At 42.4% G+C, this 17,265-nt stretch overlaps 1 protein-coding gene across 11 annotated transcripts in view; it reads right to left on the reverse strand.

The window, feature by feature from the left end:
- robo2 (roundabout, axon guidance receptor, homolog 2 (Drosophila)) overlaps positions 1-17,265 on the reverse strand; it is a 245,448-nt gene that overhangs the window by 124,917 nt on the left and 103,266 nt on the right. For all 11 annotated transcript variants that reach the window (XM_067506388.1, XM_067506392.1, XM_067506396.1 and 8 more), the window contains exon 2: positions 14,482-14,808. In XM_067506388.1, the coding sequence (XP_067362489.1) occupies positions 14,482-14,808 (327 nt within the window). The remainder of the gene's footprint in view (positions 1-14,481; positions 14,809-17,265) is intronic.

Consider the following 17,265-nt stretch of genomic DNA (forward strand, 5'->3'; position numbering starts at 1 on the left):
GCTGTGCTGGTTTTAATAGGCACAATGCCCACTCAAGTGTAGCGGTTCATAAATTAGAGCAAAGACAGGAAGGTGGGAGACTGAGCAAACACAAGCAGAAAACATGACACAAAACTGCCCACTGGATTATCACGTATGTCAGTGTAATGTCACAGAAAAGGAAAATAAACAAGAGAAGAGGATGAAAAGATGATAAATTGATAGTTATTTGCCAAAGATTTAGTCCGCATAGCACAAGACACTAACAACGGCATAAGACACACATTCAAAGCTATCAGAGTCTCAGGTATGTCCTTTTTGTGGTTAATGGAGGAGACGGATGGGGAGGAGGGAAACAGAAAAGGTATGGTGCCTCTTTCACCTGATGCCATAATGCTGCCTCACATTACTTCCTTTTGTAGCTCTGAGTGCTGGGCACAGGAGAAAGGCAGATACAAAGAACAGACAGGACGCTCGGCAGGACACTCTTTGTGCCATCGCCACTCACACGCGGCAGGACAAAGCCGTCAGCTGCCTGGACACCTCGTTAAGCCGCTCCCTGCAGCTTTCACATGGCACAGGGTTGACTACGGCCCGCCCGCTGGGCCTGGCTCACTGTTGCAGTGAAGCTTCACCAACTACGAAATACACATACATATACACACACGCACACAATGTGGGACTGTAGAGCAATAAGGACCAAAGAAGAAATACAGTGCTGTAAAACACACATGTTCTTCAGAAGGTCCAAGAGCCCCCCACCTTCCCAAGCCTTTTCATAGATACTTCCTTTTAAGGTTTAAGGTGATCTTTCTTGATGCAGTCCTGGTGGATAAAGCTGGGAGGAAGGGATGGAATTCTTCTTTTCTCATCGTTTTCTTTATTTTTTTCACCCTTTTCTGGCTATGTTGAATGTGAGCAAGCTCTTCCAGGATTAATAAAAAGTTACTTCCGCACCTTTTTTCGTACTTAAATCTATTTTAAAATAAAAACATCTTTTCCGCTCTTTCTTGCACTTGCATCTGATGAAATGTAAACACTTTTCTGATAGGACTTTGCTTTAATATTTTCCCCTTGTATTTAAAATGCAGTTTTGCCTACAATCACAATAAGCTGATGCATTTAGTAATGCCCAATGAAAGACTGTGGATCTCTTTTTCACTACTTTACTATGAACATTTTCCAGATATTAAATGGGCTTTAAATGAAGGCTGTACCTCAGTTGGTAAGGCAGTTGTCCACAGACCACAGGGTTAGTGGTTCAATCTCCGGTCCTGGCTACATGTTGACGTGTCCTTAGGCAAGACACTGAACCCCAAGTTGCTCCCGGTGGGTCAGGTGAGGACCCTGCATAGCAGCCACCACCATCAGTGTGTGAGTGTGTGTGAATGGGTAAATGGGAATCAACATTGTAAAGCGCTTTGGATAGAAGCGCTATACAAGTTGCCATTTACCAAATTACAATATAATTAAAGAAATCTGTAAACCAAACTGTTACACCTTAAACTTATGCGTATGCTTATTTGTATAAGGAATTTATTATTCTGACATTGTGAGGCTGCTGAATTTTTCCACTCACACTCACTTGCTGTTTGAGTCTTGCCATCTCCAATAGGTTATTACTATTAGCATGCCATGGAATTTTAAGTAGAGTTTGAGCTTAGGTTGCTTAGACCAAAGCGAATGAATATGCACAAATTAGTTCCAGCTAAAAATATTAAAAATAGAATTCACAATTCAATGCACCAAAACAAGCCAATTCAACAATTTAACACAATTACATTTATTCTGGGTACAAAGAAAAAAGAAAAGGAAAAAAAAAAAAAAAAAAACAACAAACACACACACACACACACATATGTATGTGGCTTAATGTTAGAATAAATATATATGAATATTATATATAAATGATTATAATAATTGTAATAATAATAAAAAATACGCACAACATTCCAGATACAGCCATCTTACTTGGCTGTAATTTGTCGACACACGCTACGTCAGTCGATAAACACTACGTTAGTCGACGCATCGACCCACCCCTAGTGTTTTTTATATTTATACACATTTTTATCACAATAGAAATTATTCTAAAGTGCATGAAGTCATTACAGGCATAAGCTTTGCAGACTTTGCAGCTTTGCAAGGGATGATGTACCAGAAGGTAGCAATCAGTCAGGCTGGCAGTAGCCACCTCCTATGTCTGTACATCCTTTCCCATTCAACAGCTGTGAACTCATATGTTACTGTCCCTCTACTTGTCACTGTCCATCTACAACCATACCAACCACAGCACCCATCAATCAGCCCACCCCTTCTGCTTTTTAATTTGTTCACACCCCCAAGGACCAAGAACGCTTCAAAATTACAGTGAAGAAAGGTCACTCTATCCAATTAGAAGATCGTCAGGGATGCACACTAAAGGGTCATTCCCTGAACCCTTGTAGCACATCATAAATCTTGCCCTGTCCACGAAAAAACCCAGTCTGGCAGAATTCAGACTGGCTGGCTTATTGCATTGAGGTGTCATGATGCATTTTAATTGTAACAGTGATTCTGTAAAGAGACATACATTTTCATTTGGATGAATATGAGATGTAATGCCATGCAAAAGTGCGACAACATGTTTATTTCCAAAAGATGAACTCTGTTATCATCAGTGCATGTATTGACCCTGTGACGACCCCAGGGCAGAGATCAATCAGGTCTCCAATCAGGATTAGATCAAGTTGCCCTCCACACCCTCCCTCATCGTCTAGTAGCCTTGCCCCTTACGAGGACTTGGCCCCATAGTAATGCAAACATCTAGGCAGAGAAAAATGACAAGCCTGCGGGAGTGAGAGAGAGAGATTTTGGATCAAACGGTCCAATGGAAAAGACCATGTGGAGACCATTGTCTTAGCTTGGCAGAGCTAATGAGAGAAGGGGGAGTGAGGGACAGACAAAAAGGAAATGGGTGGGTCAGTGAGCTTTGAGGCTCTTGTGGGCTGATCTAAGCCAATTAGAGACAAGTGACAGCTCAGCTACATGCTCATGACACAACTAGACCATGGCTCTGCTGTGAGCCCCAGCACCCCACAGAACAAGCTTGACTTGGACCCCAACAAGCCCTTTACACTCCCTACATGAGGGCCAAAATACCCCTCTACCACATCCCCATTATTTCAGACACAGACCAAACCCAAGGAAGAGGGAGAGAGTATGTTTAAGAAAAAAGACTGTCGCCTCCTCTTTTGTCCTTTCTCATGTGCTCTTCAGAAAGAAGTGGCTGATGAAGCAGAACTCTCTCCCTACCTCCGTCATTGCCGGCCAACTCGCTTGACATCTGATGTTGTTGAGAGTTGCTGTGACGATTTGACCAGTCCACTGACCTTTGCCCTGAAGATTCAAAGCTGGTGAACCCAAGACAGAACAAATCCAAAAAGCTTGGTGGGAGATATGTGAAGTGAGTGGTTTCAAATGAAAAAGGGGGTTGGTTCAATTGACCCCACTGACAGCTGCCATTACTGTTTTGCCTTCTTCCTGTAAGCAGATAATGGTGCAGGGATTTCCCACTACACATGAGGGGAGGTGGTAGGCCACCAGGTTGTGGGTTGTCAGGGCTTTATCAAAGGGCTTGTGATTAATGAGACTGGGCATCGCACCCCAGGAACCTCAGTAACGCGTGTCATGCTGTTGGTAGTGACAAAAACACCTGACACTGTGTGGTATTTTTAAAAAGCCACACTTAAAGCAGTTTATTATCAACAACTACACATACACATCCATATATATATATATATATATATATATATATATATATATATATATATATATATATATATATATATATATATATATACATACACACACACCGTACAAATTGCAATGCCCACTCTTCACACCTAAAAAGTCATGTATCCTTTCATGCATCCCATCATCTACCCCTGACTGTGCATTTAGTGTATGAAATCCATGGATAGTTGTTTAGGCAGAGACAGTGGATGACAGGAAGGAGGGATGGTGGTTGAGGGACACCCAGCAGGGGGTGGGACATGACAGCCCTCTGCACATCTAACGTCTGCCACTCAAGTAAGTTAATGATGCCATGTTCTTGGACCAACCATCCCCCTGCTGGGGGAAAAGAGAGGACAGAGGGTGTTGTTACTGGCACACAAATGCAGCTACAAGAGGTGAGATGCTCTTGGAAAGTGAGGTGGGGGTGGGTGAAAATTCAAGGTCCAAGAATATTTATGACAATCAACACCCTAGTTGGCACTGTTGAGTGATTTTGAGATGAATGATACACCCAATCCCCCTCCTTTTCCTCTTTCCAGTCACACTGCTGTCTCCTTCCCTCATCAGCATTTCTTATCGAGTCAAGTTACTTATTAACGTTTATGAAAAATTCAGCTAATTTTATTAACAGTCAGCCACTTGGGATACTATTTGATTTTCTGAGAAGGGGGATGGGAATGGGCATTTTGGCTTATAGGCTGAAATTGTTATCATCTAAAGCCAGTTAAGGAATAGCAGTTTAGAGGGTAAGGAAGAAACAGAGTACGAATAGGGGTTGAATCATGCAAAGATGCTGTGGAGAGATAACATAATCTGGTCTAGCACTCAGCAAATGTAGGGGGATTTTGCAGGGTTTAGTTTTACAAATGTCTTACAAAGCAGAAACAGCCTTTTATAGTGTAAAATGTTAAAATATTTGAAAAATAAAGAGCAGTAAAGGTTTGTAGATGTCATACCATTATCTGGGCTCAATTTGTCATAAAGCGGGCAATGAGTTGAATCATGTGGCAATATAGTTTATAGGTTACTGCAGTAACAACAAAACCTGAGTAGTACAAGAATGAATAAGCTGACAGATGCTCATATCCCTTAGCCTGTAATTTAATTACCAGTGCTTTTCTTCCTCTAACACAGGAATAACCCTTGCTTCCCTGGCTATTTCTCCTTTCATACATCTCCCAGTGACGCTAGCATAACTGTATTAGCAGTTTATTCTAGAGATGCTCTCCAGACTGTCAAATGGACCTGTATACAGCTCTGTTTTCAAGCTGTGGGGTCAGATGATGGTCAATCGATGGACGGTCAGAGGTCACACCCAGACCTGGCCAAAGGTCAGTCTATCAGGAACCGGAGGTACAACCATCCTATCAACCCAACAAACTGCTGTGAATGGAACTAAATCATGTGGACAACTCCCTTCTGCTTAGAGTCTAACAGTCCAATAAAAACAGCAATTTACAATGCCCCACATTTAACATTTTTAGCCATATTTTGTAAGCCAGGGATCATGAAACAAATTAAAAATGTGTCGACAATATTGTTAAATTCTAGAATTATTGAATGCTAAGTATGTTTTTCTCAGAACAAGGTTGTGTGTGAGGCAAGATAAGCGATTAACCAAAAACAGGCATTTAAACTAATAATACATTAGCTACCTAAGCTAACAACAGATGCAGATGTATCCTACTCAGTCATTTTTGAATAATATCACTTTTCATAACCTCCTGCTCAGCAACAGCAGCCAAATTGAAATTCAATGTCAGAGTTGTAATTCATGTGTCTGTTTCACACGAACACTACAGGGACCTTTAAAAGGGAAAAAAATAGAAAGAAAAAAGCTAACATGTAAATTTCACAGTTAATGCCTGGGCATGGCTTATGTTGGCCAATTAAGCTGTTCTTTTCAGCTCCATTACAACACTGTGTCTTGGGGTTCATTTTTCCCTTACTGTGCCATTTAGGCCTCAAATGGGCAAACGTTTACTGTGCCAGTTGGACGACAAAGAGGAGTTTGGAGTCTGTTAAAATGTGTGTGTACGTGTGTGGGTATAGGCAAAATGTGTGCATATGCATATGTTCCTTTGAAAACCCTGCCTTGTGTACAAGACCCAAACATCTATGTGCCACTGTGCCTTTGTGTGTGGAGGCCTAATTTGCGCATGAAACAGGAGAGCGTTAATGGCTTTTAAAGATCGGTGGAGTCAAATGAGCACACTCATCAGTTAGCCACACACCCCTTGGTGATCACTCAGTGTCGTTAGATTTCATTTCCTGTGGAATAAGAAGATCCTGGTGTATCCAAGACAAATCCCTGCAATTAAAGCCACACTTAAGATGATTTAGTTCCTTCATTTCTGTCTCACTGGGTGGTGAGTACTGTTGTGCATGGCATTGAGTTTTGAATAACACAGCAGCAATCACCAAAAACACAGAAACAATAAAGAATGTTCGTTAGAATGTTACTCAAGAAATATTTCCACAAAGACTCTTCTTTTCAAAAGAGAAAGGAAGAGCAGAACACGGACAACTGATCACACATCCACCTAAACAGAACCACAGTGAAACACAGGAGGCACCCGCAATGTTCGTTAACAGCTTTGCCCTGGACGGTGTAGAGCACGAGGGCCAGCAGCAAGAGGCACTGAGATAAGATTCTGCTTAGCATTTGAATAGAGCGTTCTGATTTCTATTCAGTTGGCCTTTGGCCACGCTAGTGCTTAAGTGGTCTGGGCGAGACTGTCTGGTCTCCTGTGTGCCAGCCAATATGCAGGCTCATATCAGGACATGTGCAATGTCTGTCAGTGGCCCGTTCTGTCTGTCTGTCCGTTTGGCTGGATGAGTGTCTGGCTGGTTAATAATCAGCCTGGCTAGTTGCTAATCATCCTCCCAGCTGCAGAAGCAGGTGGCCACACATACCACAGCTCCCAGTCTCATTCGCTCTGTGATGTCATCTCACTGCACCTGGTCACACTGCATTACACGCTACTGAGGCAGCCAGTTTCCCTCTTAGGACATCGCATGACTTTGCCTGTCCTGAAGCTGGGAACCTTAGATGTTTATTTCTCAACTGAGTGGATGCACTGGCTCATGCAGTGCAGTGGTGGCCACAAAACAAATAACATCAAATTCCTGTGTCCTCTCCCTCACCTCAGACAAGCCTGGGACTGATCCCAGAGCAGTCTAACGGGCAGAGGATGCAGTTAGGACGTACTCCACATCTAAATGTGAAACCATTAACTCTGCAACACTCAAGGTCACCTTCAACTAGACACAGCAGCCACCCAACTTCCTCTGCTGATATGCCCAACGGATTGAGTGGCGCAGTCATGTAAAGGTCAGGCTGTAAAATGGAATGGAACCACAGCTGTCTTCAAAACCACTCTATTAAACATTTGATCTTGTCTCCTTTTACTTCTGAAAGTGTTAAAAATGCTTTGAGTACAGCTTTTAAACTGGAGAAAAGGAAATGAGAGAGAGAGGGACGGAGTGGAAAAGAGGAAAGAAGAAAGACAGGGAAAGAAAAAGCTAAAGCAAGGGAAGGGAAGTAGCAGAGACTCGATGATCAGGTTTCAACTCTGATGTGCAGCTGTTAAGGGTTCTACTGGCTGATAGGTGTCCCTTACAGCAAGTGTAATCCAAGCTAAACACAATATCTGTCTCGCCTTCAAGAGAGCGCCAAGTCATAACACATCCGGACCTATAATAACTCCGCCAAGGACAAGGGCCAAGTGAAGCATGTTAACTGTTTAAGAGACAGCAGAAAAATAAATGATATCAATTACTAATGAACAAATCCAAAGAAAGTTATGATGTGACAAGAAAGATCCTCATTCTTGTACAAGTTGCCGATTATGAAGTCTCACCTTTCTAGAGCTAGTTTGCAATTTGTGTCTCATAAATTCCCCCATCACAGGTTTCCTTCTTCCTCTGTATTTGCACAGTTCAGTTCCATGTCCAATGAAGCTTAAATGCCGTGTCTCCTACAGTATGCTCCCCTAAGGCTACTTTAGGGGGAAACTGTCCTTAGTGTTTGCACAGCCACAAAATCCATTTACCTTCAACATTTTTGTGTGTAAGTGTGCAACAGCTCCAAAGACATATCCATCAGTACAATAGTCATAACCCAAAATAAACAGGCTCAATCATGGGTCCAGTTAAGTCCTGACCCCTTGACAATCCCCAGCAGGGTTGTGCAAGCCTACAGGACTGTGCAAAGGCGTGTGTGTGTGTGAATAAAAGTGTGTTTAAGGGTATGTGGAAAAGTAACCAAGGAAATAATGGCCATTTGAACCTGCAACATCCGTGCAGAAATAATACACCATTCCACACACCAGAGGGTGAATCAATTTCAGCAACATTTGATTCAAGCCCATTCCAGCCAGTGCCTGAACTTCAGCCTTAAACCCTGTCACCTCCTCCCCAGCTCCATATGATGGATTACCGTCCCTGGCAGAGTGAAAGAGGAAGGTGGGTGGGGGAGGTCAGTCACAACAGGGACACATTCATCGGAGGGGAGCGCTGGGTTAAGGAATTATAGTTTGACAGAGATCTAGCATGGACAGGAGAGGGCAAAGGGTTCTCAAGGGGTCAGAGGATCCAATCCCGGCTTGACTCAATGGCAAGCTACCCTCAGAATGCAGCGATCTACAGGGATTTCATTCAGGGTCAGACTCCTTGATTAATATTATTATCTGTCACTTGTACCCTCGCCCACTTGTCTGTGAATAGAGTGGTATCAGACATTTTCATCTAAATGCTGGTAAATAAAAACACAGTTTAATTAGACTCAGAGTTGGAAATCTCATGTGACATGTTATCTACACACAAACTGAAGAACAGATTAATAGGCTGATAAAGTGGGGTATATTATTCATTTGGATGTTTTGGAAAAAAAAATCTCCTTACTGAAAAACTACAGGGCTTGAATGAATTATAAACTTGAGTCAAATTTAAATCAGAAATAAAAGTGTGATCCGCCAGTGCAAGCAGGAGCCTCTCCTTATGTTTAAAAGCTGATCACTAATTGACCTGCAGACAGATTCAAATAATTTACAAGTCAGTCTAAGGTCTACAGTCGGATGTGAGAAAAATAAACAACATTTAGGTTGCATTTATTTTATAGAACGTGCTTGTCTGAAGGTGTGCAATCTTTACAACATTACCAAGCTTGTAAAGCAATGCAAAGGTTTCTTTTATAGTTACTGCTGAGTGAGCACCTACAATCTGAAGTATGGCCAATGAGACACCTGGAGGTGGAGGGAACAAGGAGAATGAGGAGAGGAAGCACAAGACAAGCAGGCAGGAGAGACAAAGCAATATCATCATTGTCAGAGTGGAGAGGGCATCAATTACATTGTCACAATAAAGAGAAAAAAAAGGGAGAGTGTGAAGCAGCGTGAGTAGAGTGTATAAAAGAAACACAACAAAACCTAGTGAGACGGGTGCTTCATCTTACTGGGCACTAATGGGTGTGAGAAGTGGCTGGCTCAGCATTCTTTGCCTGATGGCTCACTCCTCTGCTGACGGGCCATGGCATCCATGACAGAGCACCACACACTTGTTTAATCTGGTTTATACACTCAAAGGTCACACAATGGTGGAAGTAGAGAGGTGGAGAGTGAGCGTAAAGGGGGTGAGAAAAAGACTGGTAAGCGCCTGCAAAAGATCAAAGGTCCTCCCGAACTTGGATCTCATCAAGTGCTCCACTCTTTGCCTCCTCTATGCACCTTCTGGCCACACTGTGTATAAATCCTGAGCTCTGAAGTGCAACACTTCATTATTGTGGTCATTCTTAAGCTATAAAGTGCCACAGTCTACTGTAGGTGCGCTGTATTTCCCCTTTTTCAGCACTACACTTGTTTTCTAACACAGACGGAGGTCAGAGCTGGGATATAAGGCCCGTAGAGAATAGTGAAAGTGCAGTCTCAGGAAATAACGTGTCTGTGCTGGTGCGTGTGACACAGAAAGGTCAGGGTGCTGGTGGTGACTGCAGTGTATTCCAATGATTTATCTCTCTGAGCATATTTTTAAGTTTCTCTTCTGCTGGCCTGTCTCTTTCCATGCACTGCTCAGGAGTTGGGTTGAGGCAGGAACTCCTCATTTATTGCAGCCATCTGTGGCTGATATGTGACATAAGTGCAATCTGCATGCTGGTGTGTGTGGCTGCAGGCAACAGCTTATGTGTATGTGAATGGTTGTGTGTGTGTGTAGACACTGTGAGTAAAAATCCTAACAGATAACAACACCTCTTTACAGAGGTCAGCAAACTCCAGCTGCACAGACACAGAGCTGACACATTTAATCAGGGATTTTTCCTCTCTCACAGTTTATCAGGGGAAGATATTTCTCACACCTTGCCTGCTCTCACCCGCTCTCTTATCACAGGACAACATTCCCACCTTTTCTGCATCTATACTTTTCCTCTACCATGCCACTACTTTTTTCCTGCTCTGAACTTGGTCACATACCGAGAAGTAAAATCAACAGTGCCAGAAAATGCAACAACAGCAGCCGTCTGTGCAATTATTATTTTTCTTTTTAACCGACTGGCCATTAAATCTGTGTTCTTTGCATCCCGCCACATAAACAAACAGATACACTGAGTTGTACTGGGAGAGAAATTTAAATTGAAATCAGAATTTACTCTGTTTTTGTCTACTAGTAGTATGCTTCATTAATGTGCCATAGCGGTGGTATTGTTGCTGCTTCCTTCATTACCCTTCATTATTTCTCAAGGACTTGAGCACAGATTAAACCTCATCCTACTGGGGTTTGTATGAGCGTGAGGGCAGGTGTTTGTGTACACGTGTGAGTGTCTGTTGTTTGCGTGCACCAGGCACTACATTTTCTCATTTCTGAAATGGAATAATAAGTGCAGGTGAGCATTTGCGGTGCAGCTCAGTCTGACTCCCCACCTGGCCTTCCCCTTCGGGCCTGTCCCTTTATTAGCATCCCCTCATGCTGGACACAACAGAAACAGCTTGGTACCCACCTCCCCTCTTCACCATTCACACCTCTCCCAACTCTATTTTCCTGCTAATTACCTTGTTGTACGAGGACCAAATGCTACCTAACGATTCACTTAATTGCAGAAGTGGTACAGTAGATGATATCAAAGGACTTTTTAAAAGTCATCCAATCCCTTTCCAAATGGCATTTAGAACCACCCCAAGACATCTGTTTAATTTCTGTGTCATTTGCATTTATCAACTCATAAAAACTGAACAATGCACCAAAAATGCAAATATACTCTGCAAAGTTATGTGTCTTCTGTCCATTGCAATGCATCTCCCAGATGATTACAAATATTTAATACACATCAAAGGGGCCTGGGTCACAGTCAAAATTTAAAACTACAACGGCTTACCCTTTATCCTTGGATCTGGAGCACTACGCCTACATCCCATTTCCCATCTACTTGACAAGACGAGGCTAATTAACATTTTGCTTGGTATCCTATTGCCCCAGGTATACTGTACCTTGTCACACTATCATACACACAGGTATCTGCAGTGCTAGCAATTTATTCAGCAGCAGTGGCTACAGCTAGCATTTTGGACACAGACTTCACAATGATTTATGAACCTGCTCATTGACCTAGTTTGTTTGGAAAAAAAGAAAAGGGGGCACATCCCCTCTTATATGCAGCACATCCATCCCATAGAGCTGGCCTGCAGGAAAGTAAGCAACAGCTATAATGAATTTTTTTCCAAAATTGATGCAGCAAAGTGATGTCTAAGCACTGTCCTCTGCTTATGCACCACTGACTACGATAACACACAAGGCAGTTGATGGTCCTCTCCATTCATTTTGAGCAACGTGTCCTCAACTTCTAACACTTAAAGCAGACAAGACTAAGCAAGGCACAAGTCCTCCCAATCTGGCCCACATTAATAATGCAGAAGGACCTCTCAGAGGCCTGTTCTCCCTGTTGCTTTCCACTCCACCTTTCCTCCTCCAACAGTGAGAGTGGTGAGTGCTGCCCAGCTTGATGTCCAGCATGCAGCAGTACCACTCTGCTCAGTGGACACTGAGTTCAATCTGTTTCAGAGCTGCAATTCAATTATCTCACCAGGGTCCTGCTCAACCACTCGTGAATGGAGAGGGGGAAAAGGTGTGCTGAATACAAGGGAAGGAAAGGGGGAGGTGGAAGACGGGGGTGGCAAGATGTATCATAAACAGAAATCCAGTTCAACACAGATATAGATTTAAATGCTGCTTCTTCTCGAGTGATTAGCTTCGGCTTTACAATCACTAGACGGATGTCAGGACCTGATAAAGCTAATCACTGCAGTGGGATTTAGCACCCCAACCCTTTTCTGCCCCCCCTCCCTCCTAGCCCTTTCTAAGACCTGGCTGAAAGACTGAAAGAGAGCCCTTTGCTTGTCTCTGGGATGCATTTTAACCTAATTTCTGTGCAAAGAAAAAAATCACAAAGAAAATACACGACACCAGTCATTTTTATGACACATAAGCGACATCAATAAGATGTCAAGTAGTTTACAGCAGAGCTACAGGATACACAATAGAAGGTATATTTACAGTAGCGCACAAAGGTTTGCATCCCCTTATGTTAAAATGTCAAAATGAGTAATGCAAAAGCTTTTTATGCGCACTGCTGAAGATAAAAAATCCTTTGTACTAGCTAAGTGTTTTTTTGTTAATATGTTTGGATGCCCTTATATGCCATTTAAGTGTAAGAGTATACAGACATAAGCTTAACCCCAACATAATAATAGTGCACGTTCAGCTAGTACAAATGTTCTTTTAGCATCAGTAGTAACAAAAATGGTCAATGGGTGTACAGTCTAAAAAAGGTATAAAGTCAAATAATGAAAATTACATTGGTGCATCCCTCTTTCTACATTCAATTTAACTTTAATTTCTGATGAAAGAACATTTGTACTAACTGTATGTGCATTAAATCTTATGTTAATGGAAGACAATCTTTAGTGATAGCAGGCCATACAGTGTATAAGCTACAGCAGAGCCAGAATCAAAGGTTTTGCTTTATTGGGGGCTGAAGGTGTAGCTTTTAATCAAAATGGTACATTACAGCTCTGAGTTCTTCATGCAGAGTGTGGCCTGAGGCTTTGGCCTGAACCTCTTTGTTTCGAACCCAATTCCCTTCATGTGTGCTGTTATTTCTTCACCTTTCTAGCTTTTCCTTATCCCCTCATCTCCTGGCCTCTTGACCTCTTACTCAATGCCTTGCTTCAACCCCCATGCCTGCTTAACCAATATTACATGAGAGAGGAAAAAGAGATAATATATAAAAAGGCTACCATTCTACAGTCCAGAAGAGAAGAATAAAATAATGTGGGGTCTTCATCAATTTTTCATGAATTTTCATTTAGAAAGAGGAGAGAGCCCTCTTACAGCAATCGATAGATCAAGCTGTTATCACCAAGTTAGCACCTGGGGGCAGCTGGAATGCCCCTGGGAAAGCAGGGTACTGGATCAGAGCTGGTGGAAAAAAAAACCTCCCTTCCAATGCACAAAATCCAATTCCCAATGTTCACAAACCAACTATCCATCCTGCTACATTTGTTATCACCTTAGAAATACAGTTTCAGGTCATTTCTATTACATGGAACATCATTATTTCTACTGCCTCTTCTCTTCAAAACATTGTCAAATATTTAATTAGCAACACGCTAGCTTAATCTGTGTTTACTGAGGAAAATGAAAGCCTTTTGCCTCATAACTGAAAGAAGTGAATAACTGCTAACTCTACAATAGCTGAAGTTCAGATGTATCACAATATGAGATCTGAAGTCTGCTCTTTGTGCCAAATCAAACAAATCAAGTGCAACATTAAAAAAAACAACCTTGAATACCACTAAAAACACAACATTGTGTGTTTTGTTTCTTGAAAGTAGCACTTCTTTTAAAGGCTGATCTTATCCCCAGTTAAAACAAAGGAGGACATGGACACTTGCCACTCCCTCTCAGGGGCAGTTTAAGGTCCATGGGAGTCACTACATACACATACAGCTTAGTCTAAGCCTGCTGGGGGGAGACTCATCTTCAAAGGTAATTCGACCCACAGCTCAGGTTCTGCCTGTCAGTGTTCAGCAGTCCAGGCAGCACATGTCAAATGTCCGTCAGGACTTTGATTTGGGCCTGTCGCTTTAACCCCACCCACCTGTGAGAGACTCATGACTGCCATTCCATAATGTCCCTTTTATATAGTCTTTATGTCCACCTTTACGGTCTGTAGACAACTTCAATCACATTCCCTTTAGGAAAAAATATAAAATGTATCTCAAGTCTTTGGTTGAAAAACTCATTCCTTAGAAAATCATTACATTGTTACAGCTTGACTGTTCCTTTTAGACCCACAGGAAATTAGTGGTGTTTGCAATAGAGAACATTAAATGTAAAATAAAATAAACTCTAAAAATAGTCATTCCAGTCGGCTTCAACTAAATGTGTTTGTTTACAGTCATTTCCTACAATACCGACAACGTATTTTACCATTAGGTATAAATTTAAAAAAAAGGGCTTTATGACGTTAAAAAGAAGCGGTCAATATTACTCCTTAATTTTTCATTGCTGAATGTCAATACAGTCGTTCCATTATTCAAAAGCAGCAACATCAAGCCTTCTCTTCATCGGGCCAAATCACTTATTAAAGAATATAAACAGAAGGTATTTCAGCAGGAAGGAGGAGAAATTAAGAAGAGACATTAAGAACAAAGAGGAGCCAGAGCTGTTACTCACATGCAACTTCCAAAGATGCATTGCGGCTGACAGCTTCTCCCAGGTAGTTCCGGGCCACGCAGACATAGGCTCCCTCATCTGGTTTGCTTCGTCGTCCATGAACAATGCGTAGGAAGAAAAGCGAACCAGTGGGCAGTAGCATACGGTGAGAACGTGGGTCATCTTTGTCTGTTTCCACCCGCTCTCCATCCTTGTACCACTCCACTGTTGGGGTCGGCCGCCCTTCTGCCTTACAGTTGAGAGTGGCGGGTTCCCCTTTTGATACAATCAGGTCAGAGGGGTGTTCCACAATCCGGGGTGGGGAGTCCTCCTGGCGCAGACGGGATCCTGGAGTTAAAAAATGAGTTACAATTAATCTTACATTGTCACATGACTTTACAAAAATGCTCTATCAGATCAACGACCAGCAGAGAAATTAGTGGACAGAGGCAAAAGGCCACATAAACCAGGTAGCCATGTAACATGTGAGTCCCCCAGAATGAGCTACATGGTGTGACTCAAGTAAAGCTTTCATTTCATGAATGTAAAGAAATTACTGGCAAAAGGTTGTCATGAAGCAAAACTATAACAACTGCTGTAAAAAAATAGTAAACTACTAAAAGACGCATATCTTATCAAATTTAAAAATTCAGCTTAGCATGTTAGTATATTTACCAACTTGTCCCCTGCATTTCTTTTTTACTTGCTGCCACCAGTAGATGGATGGCCGACTCTAACAGTTATCTACTTTTGTCTTGCGTTAGAAGCATGTAAAACATACATTAAACCCTTTAATCACCATTTCAGGCCAGTCAAAAAGCAGCCATCTGCTCTTCTCAACTATATATGCAAGGGCTTGTGGGTAATTGGACCCATGGGTGAACTGTGAATGCAAGAGTTCAGTCAGCCTACATCTGAACTAAACACACACACACACACACACAAATTACATATGTGGTTTTGGGGGGGTGCAAAGTAGTAAAACTGTTGAGTACACTGTTGCAGGAGTATATATGTGATGTGAATATGAATGGCGAGGTCCAGACTAATGCCGAATGCTAATCCCCTGATGCTAAAAACCCTGGCCCAGTTCTTTTTATTAAGGCTTGCACTGGGTGAGCTCAGAAAGTCTGGCAGCTAAGATAATGCTCACCAAGTCAGAGCTCCATGTATGTCTTTGACCAGGTCTGAACCATGGAGATAAGATGGTGCAGGCCACATGCATACACATTTACATCACAGAGGCCCTCGGAACCATGCATCAATCAAAGAGTTTGATCCAGCATCAATAAAATGCAGAGTAAAGAGAATAGGAAAAAGGCGACTATTCTTTATCCTCTTCTGAACCACATTAAGCACCCCATCAATAACTCTGATTCAGTTGTTAGCTCATCAGTGTTGTATTAAGTCCAGTGCTGGTTCATTGTCTTAAAATTAGTTCTTGCAGGTGTGCATGTGATTGAGCTGAGACTGTGCCCTTCCCCGGGGCAGTGCAGTGGGGTAATAGGATGGCGGCTGGTGCACAGAAGAGCAGTGTACCACATAGGCTTTTGTGCTTATGTAAGGACTAATTTCAACGTGGGACGAAGGCAAAACGGTGGAGGTTCCAGCTCTTTGTTTGGCTGGGTCTGCACATGTTCCACTACCCCTTAGACTTGAATCTCCCCGGGGAAGCCAGGAGAAGCAGTTTTTTTCTGCTCTTTAAAGTCACCGGGCCAACAGACAGGTGCAAGCAGAAATCTGCTGATCCAAACACAATATACTTCAGATCATTATTGTGGGGTATATGTGTGCACACATACTGTACACTCAAATGCATGCATTTACTTTGTGTAAATGATGATGATTATTTGTCTTAGAAGGGGTCAGGCATCAGACATTGGCATATTGACCCAGGAGGTAACAGGAGGTAGTCTGTTCTCTTGCCTTCCTAATTTGGGCTAATTCCCTCCATTTCCTTGTCATTGATTAGTGATCAGAGCTGTCCTGCTCTAAGTGGGGCCACAGACAGGGGTTTGTAGCCGAGGGGGTGGTGGTATCCTGCTTCAAGAGTGCATGATCTAATCTCACTGCCATTATGTGGAAAACAAAGATGTTCTGTAGGAGGGGCAAAAACCTACAGAATACTACTCACAGTTTTTCTACCTATTTCAGCATTGGTATGCGATAGTAACGTAGCCAGTTAGAGGGGTAAGTTTGCGTCCTGGCAGTAAGTGACTTATTAAATGAAGCAGTAATTAACACCGTGACATTGATAAATGGAGGGCAAGATAAAGGATGGGCATGGAGACCCCCCATTTTCCACAGATCGAGTGTCAAATGCACATTTATTCTTATCTCATTGGTGCATCTGCTTCCCCCATGAGCCACAGGTCCTGCAGAGGCTTTCCACTAAGGCTAGCGTACACCCACAGCACTAAACCACATGAACTCCATTCGATTTATATCAGTCTAATTTCTTTAAATCCAATTTGTATTCCAATCTACTACCTTCTAATCACTTAAACACTGAGTCTCCATCTGCTCTCCTCTTTCCTGTGGAAATGAACACAGCAGATGCCTCTAGAATTGTCCTTTGACTGCCAAAAAAAGCTGAGGCGAGTGCACAGAGGGCCAGACGTGACTGGTCAGTGTCCTTCCTGAAACGGTAGTCAGGTGTAGAGGTAGAAAAGGTTAAAGGCACCTCCATATGCCATGGAATATGTTCTAAAAGAGGCCCATCTATCTCAACACTGTAGAACCTTGTCTGTTCGCTTTTCAGCAAGCATCACACCATAATGTTTGTACTTCATTTACTATATCTCA

Source organism: Channa argus, chromosome 6 (assembly GCF_033026475.1).
Source record: "Channa argus isolate prfri chromosome 6, Channa argus male v1.0, whole genome shotgun sequence".
NCBI lineage: Eukaryota > Metazoa > Chordata > Actinopteri > Anabantiformes > Channidae > Channa > Channa argus.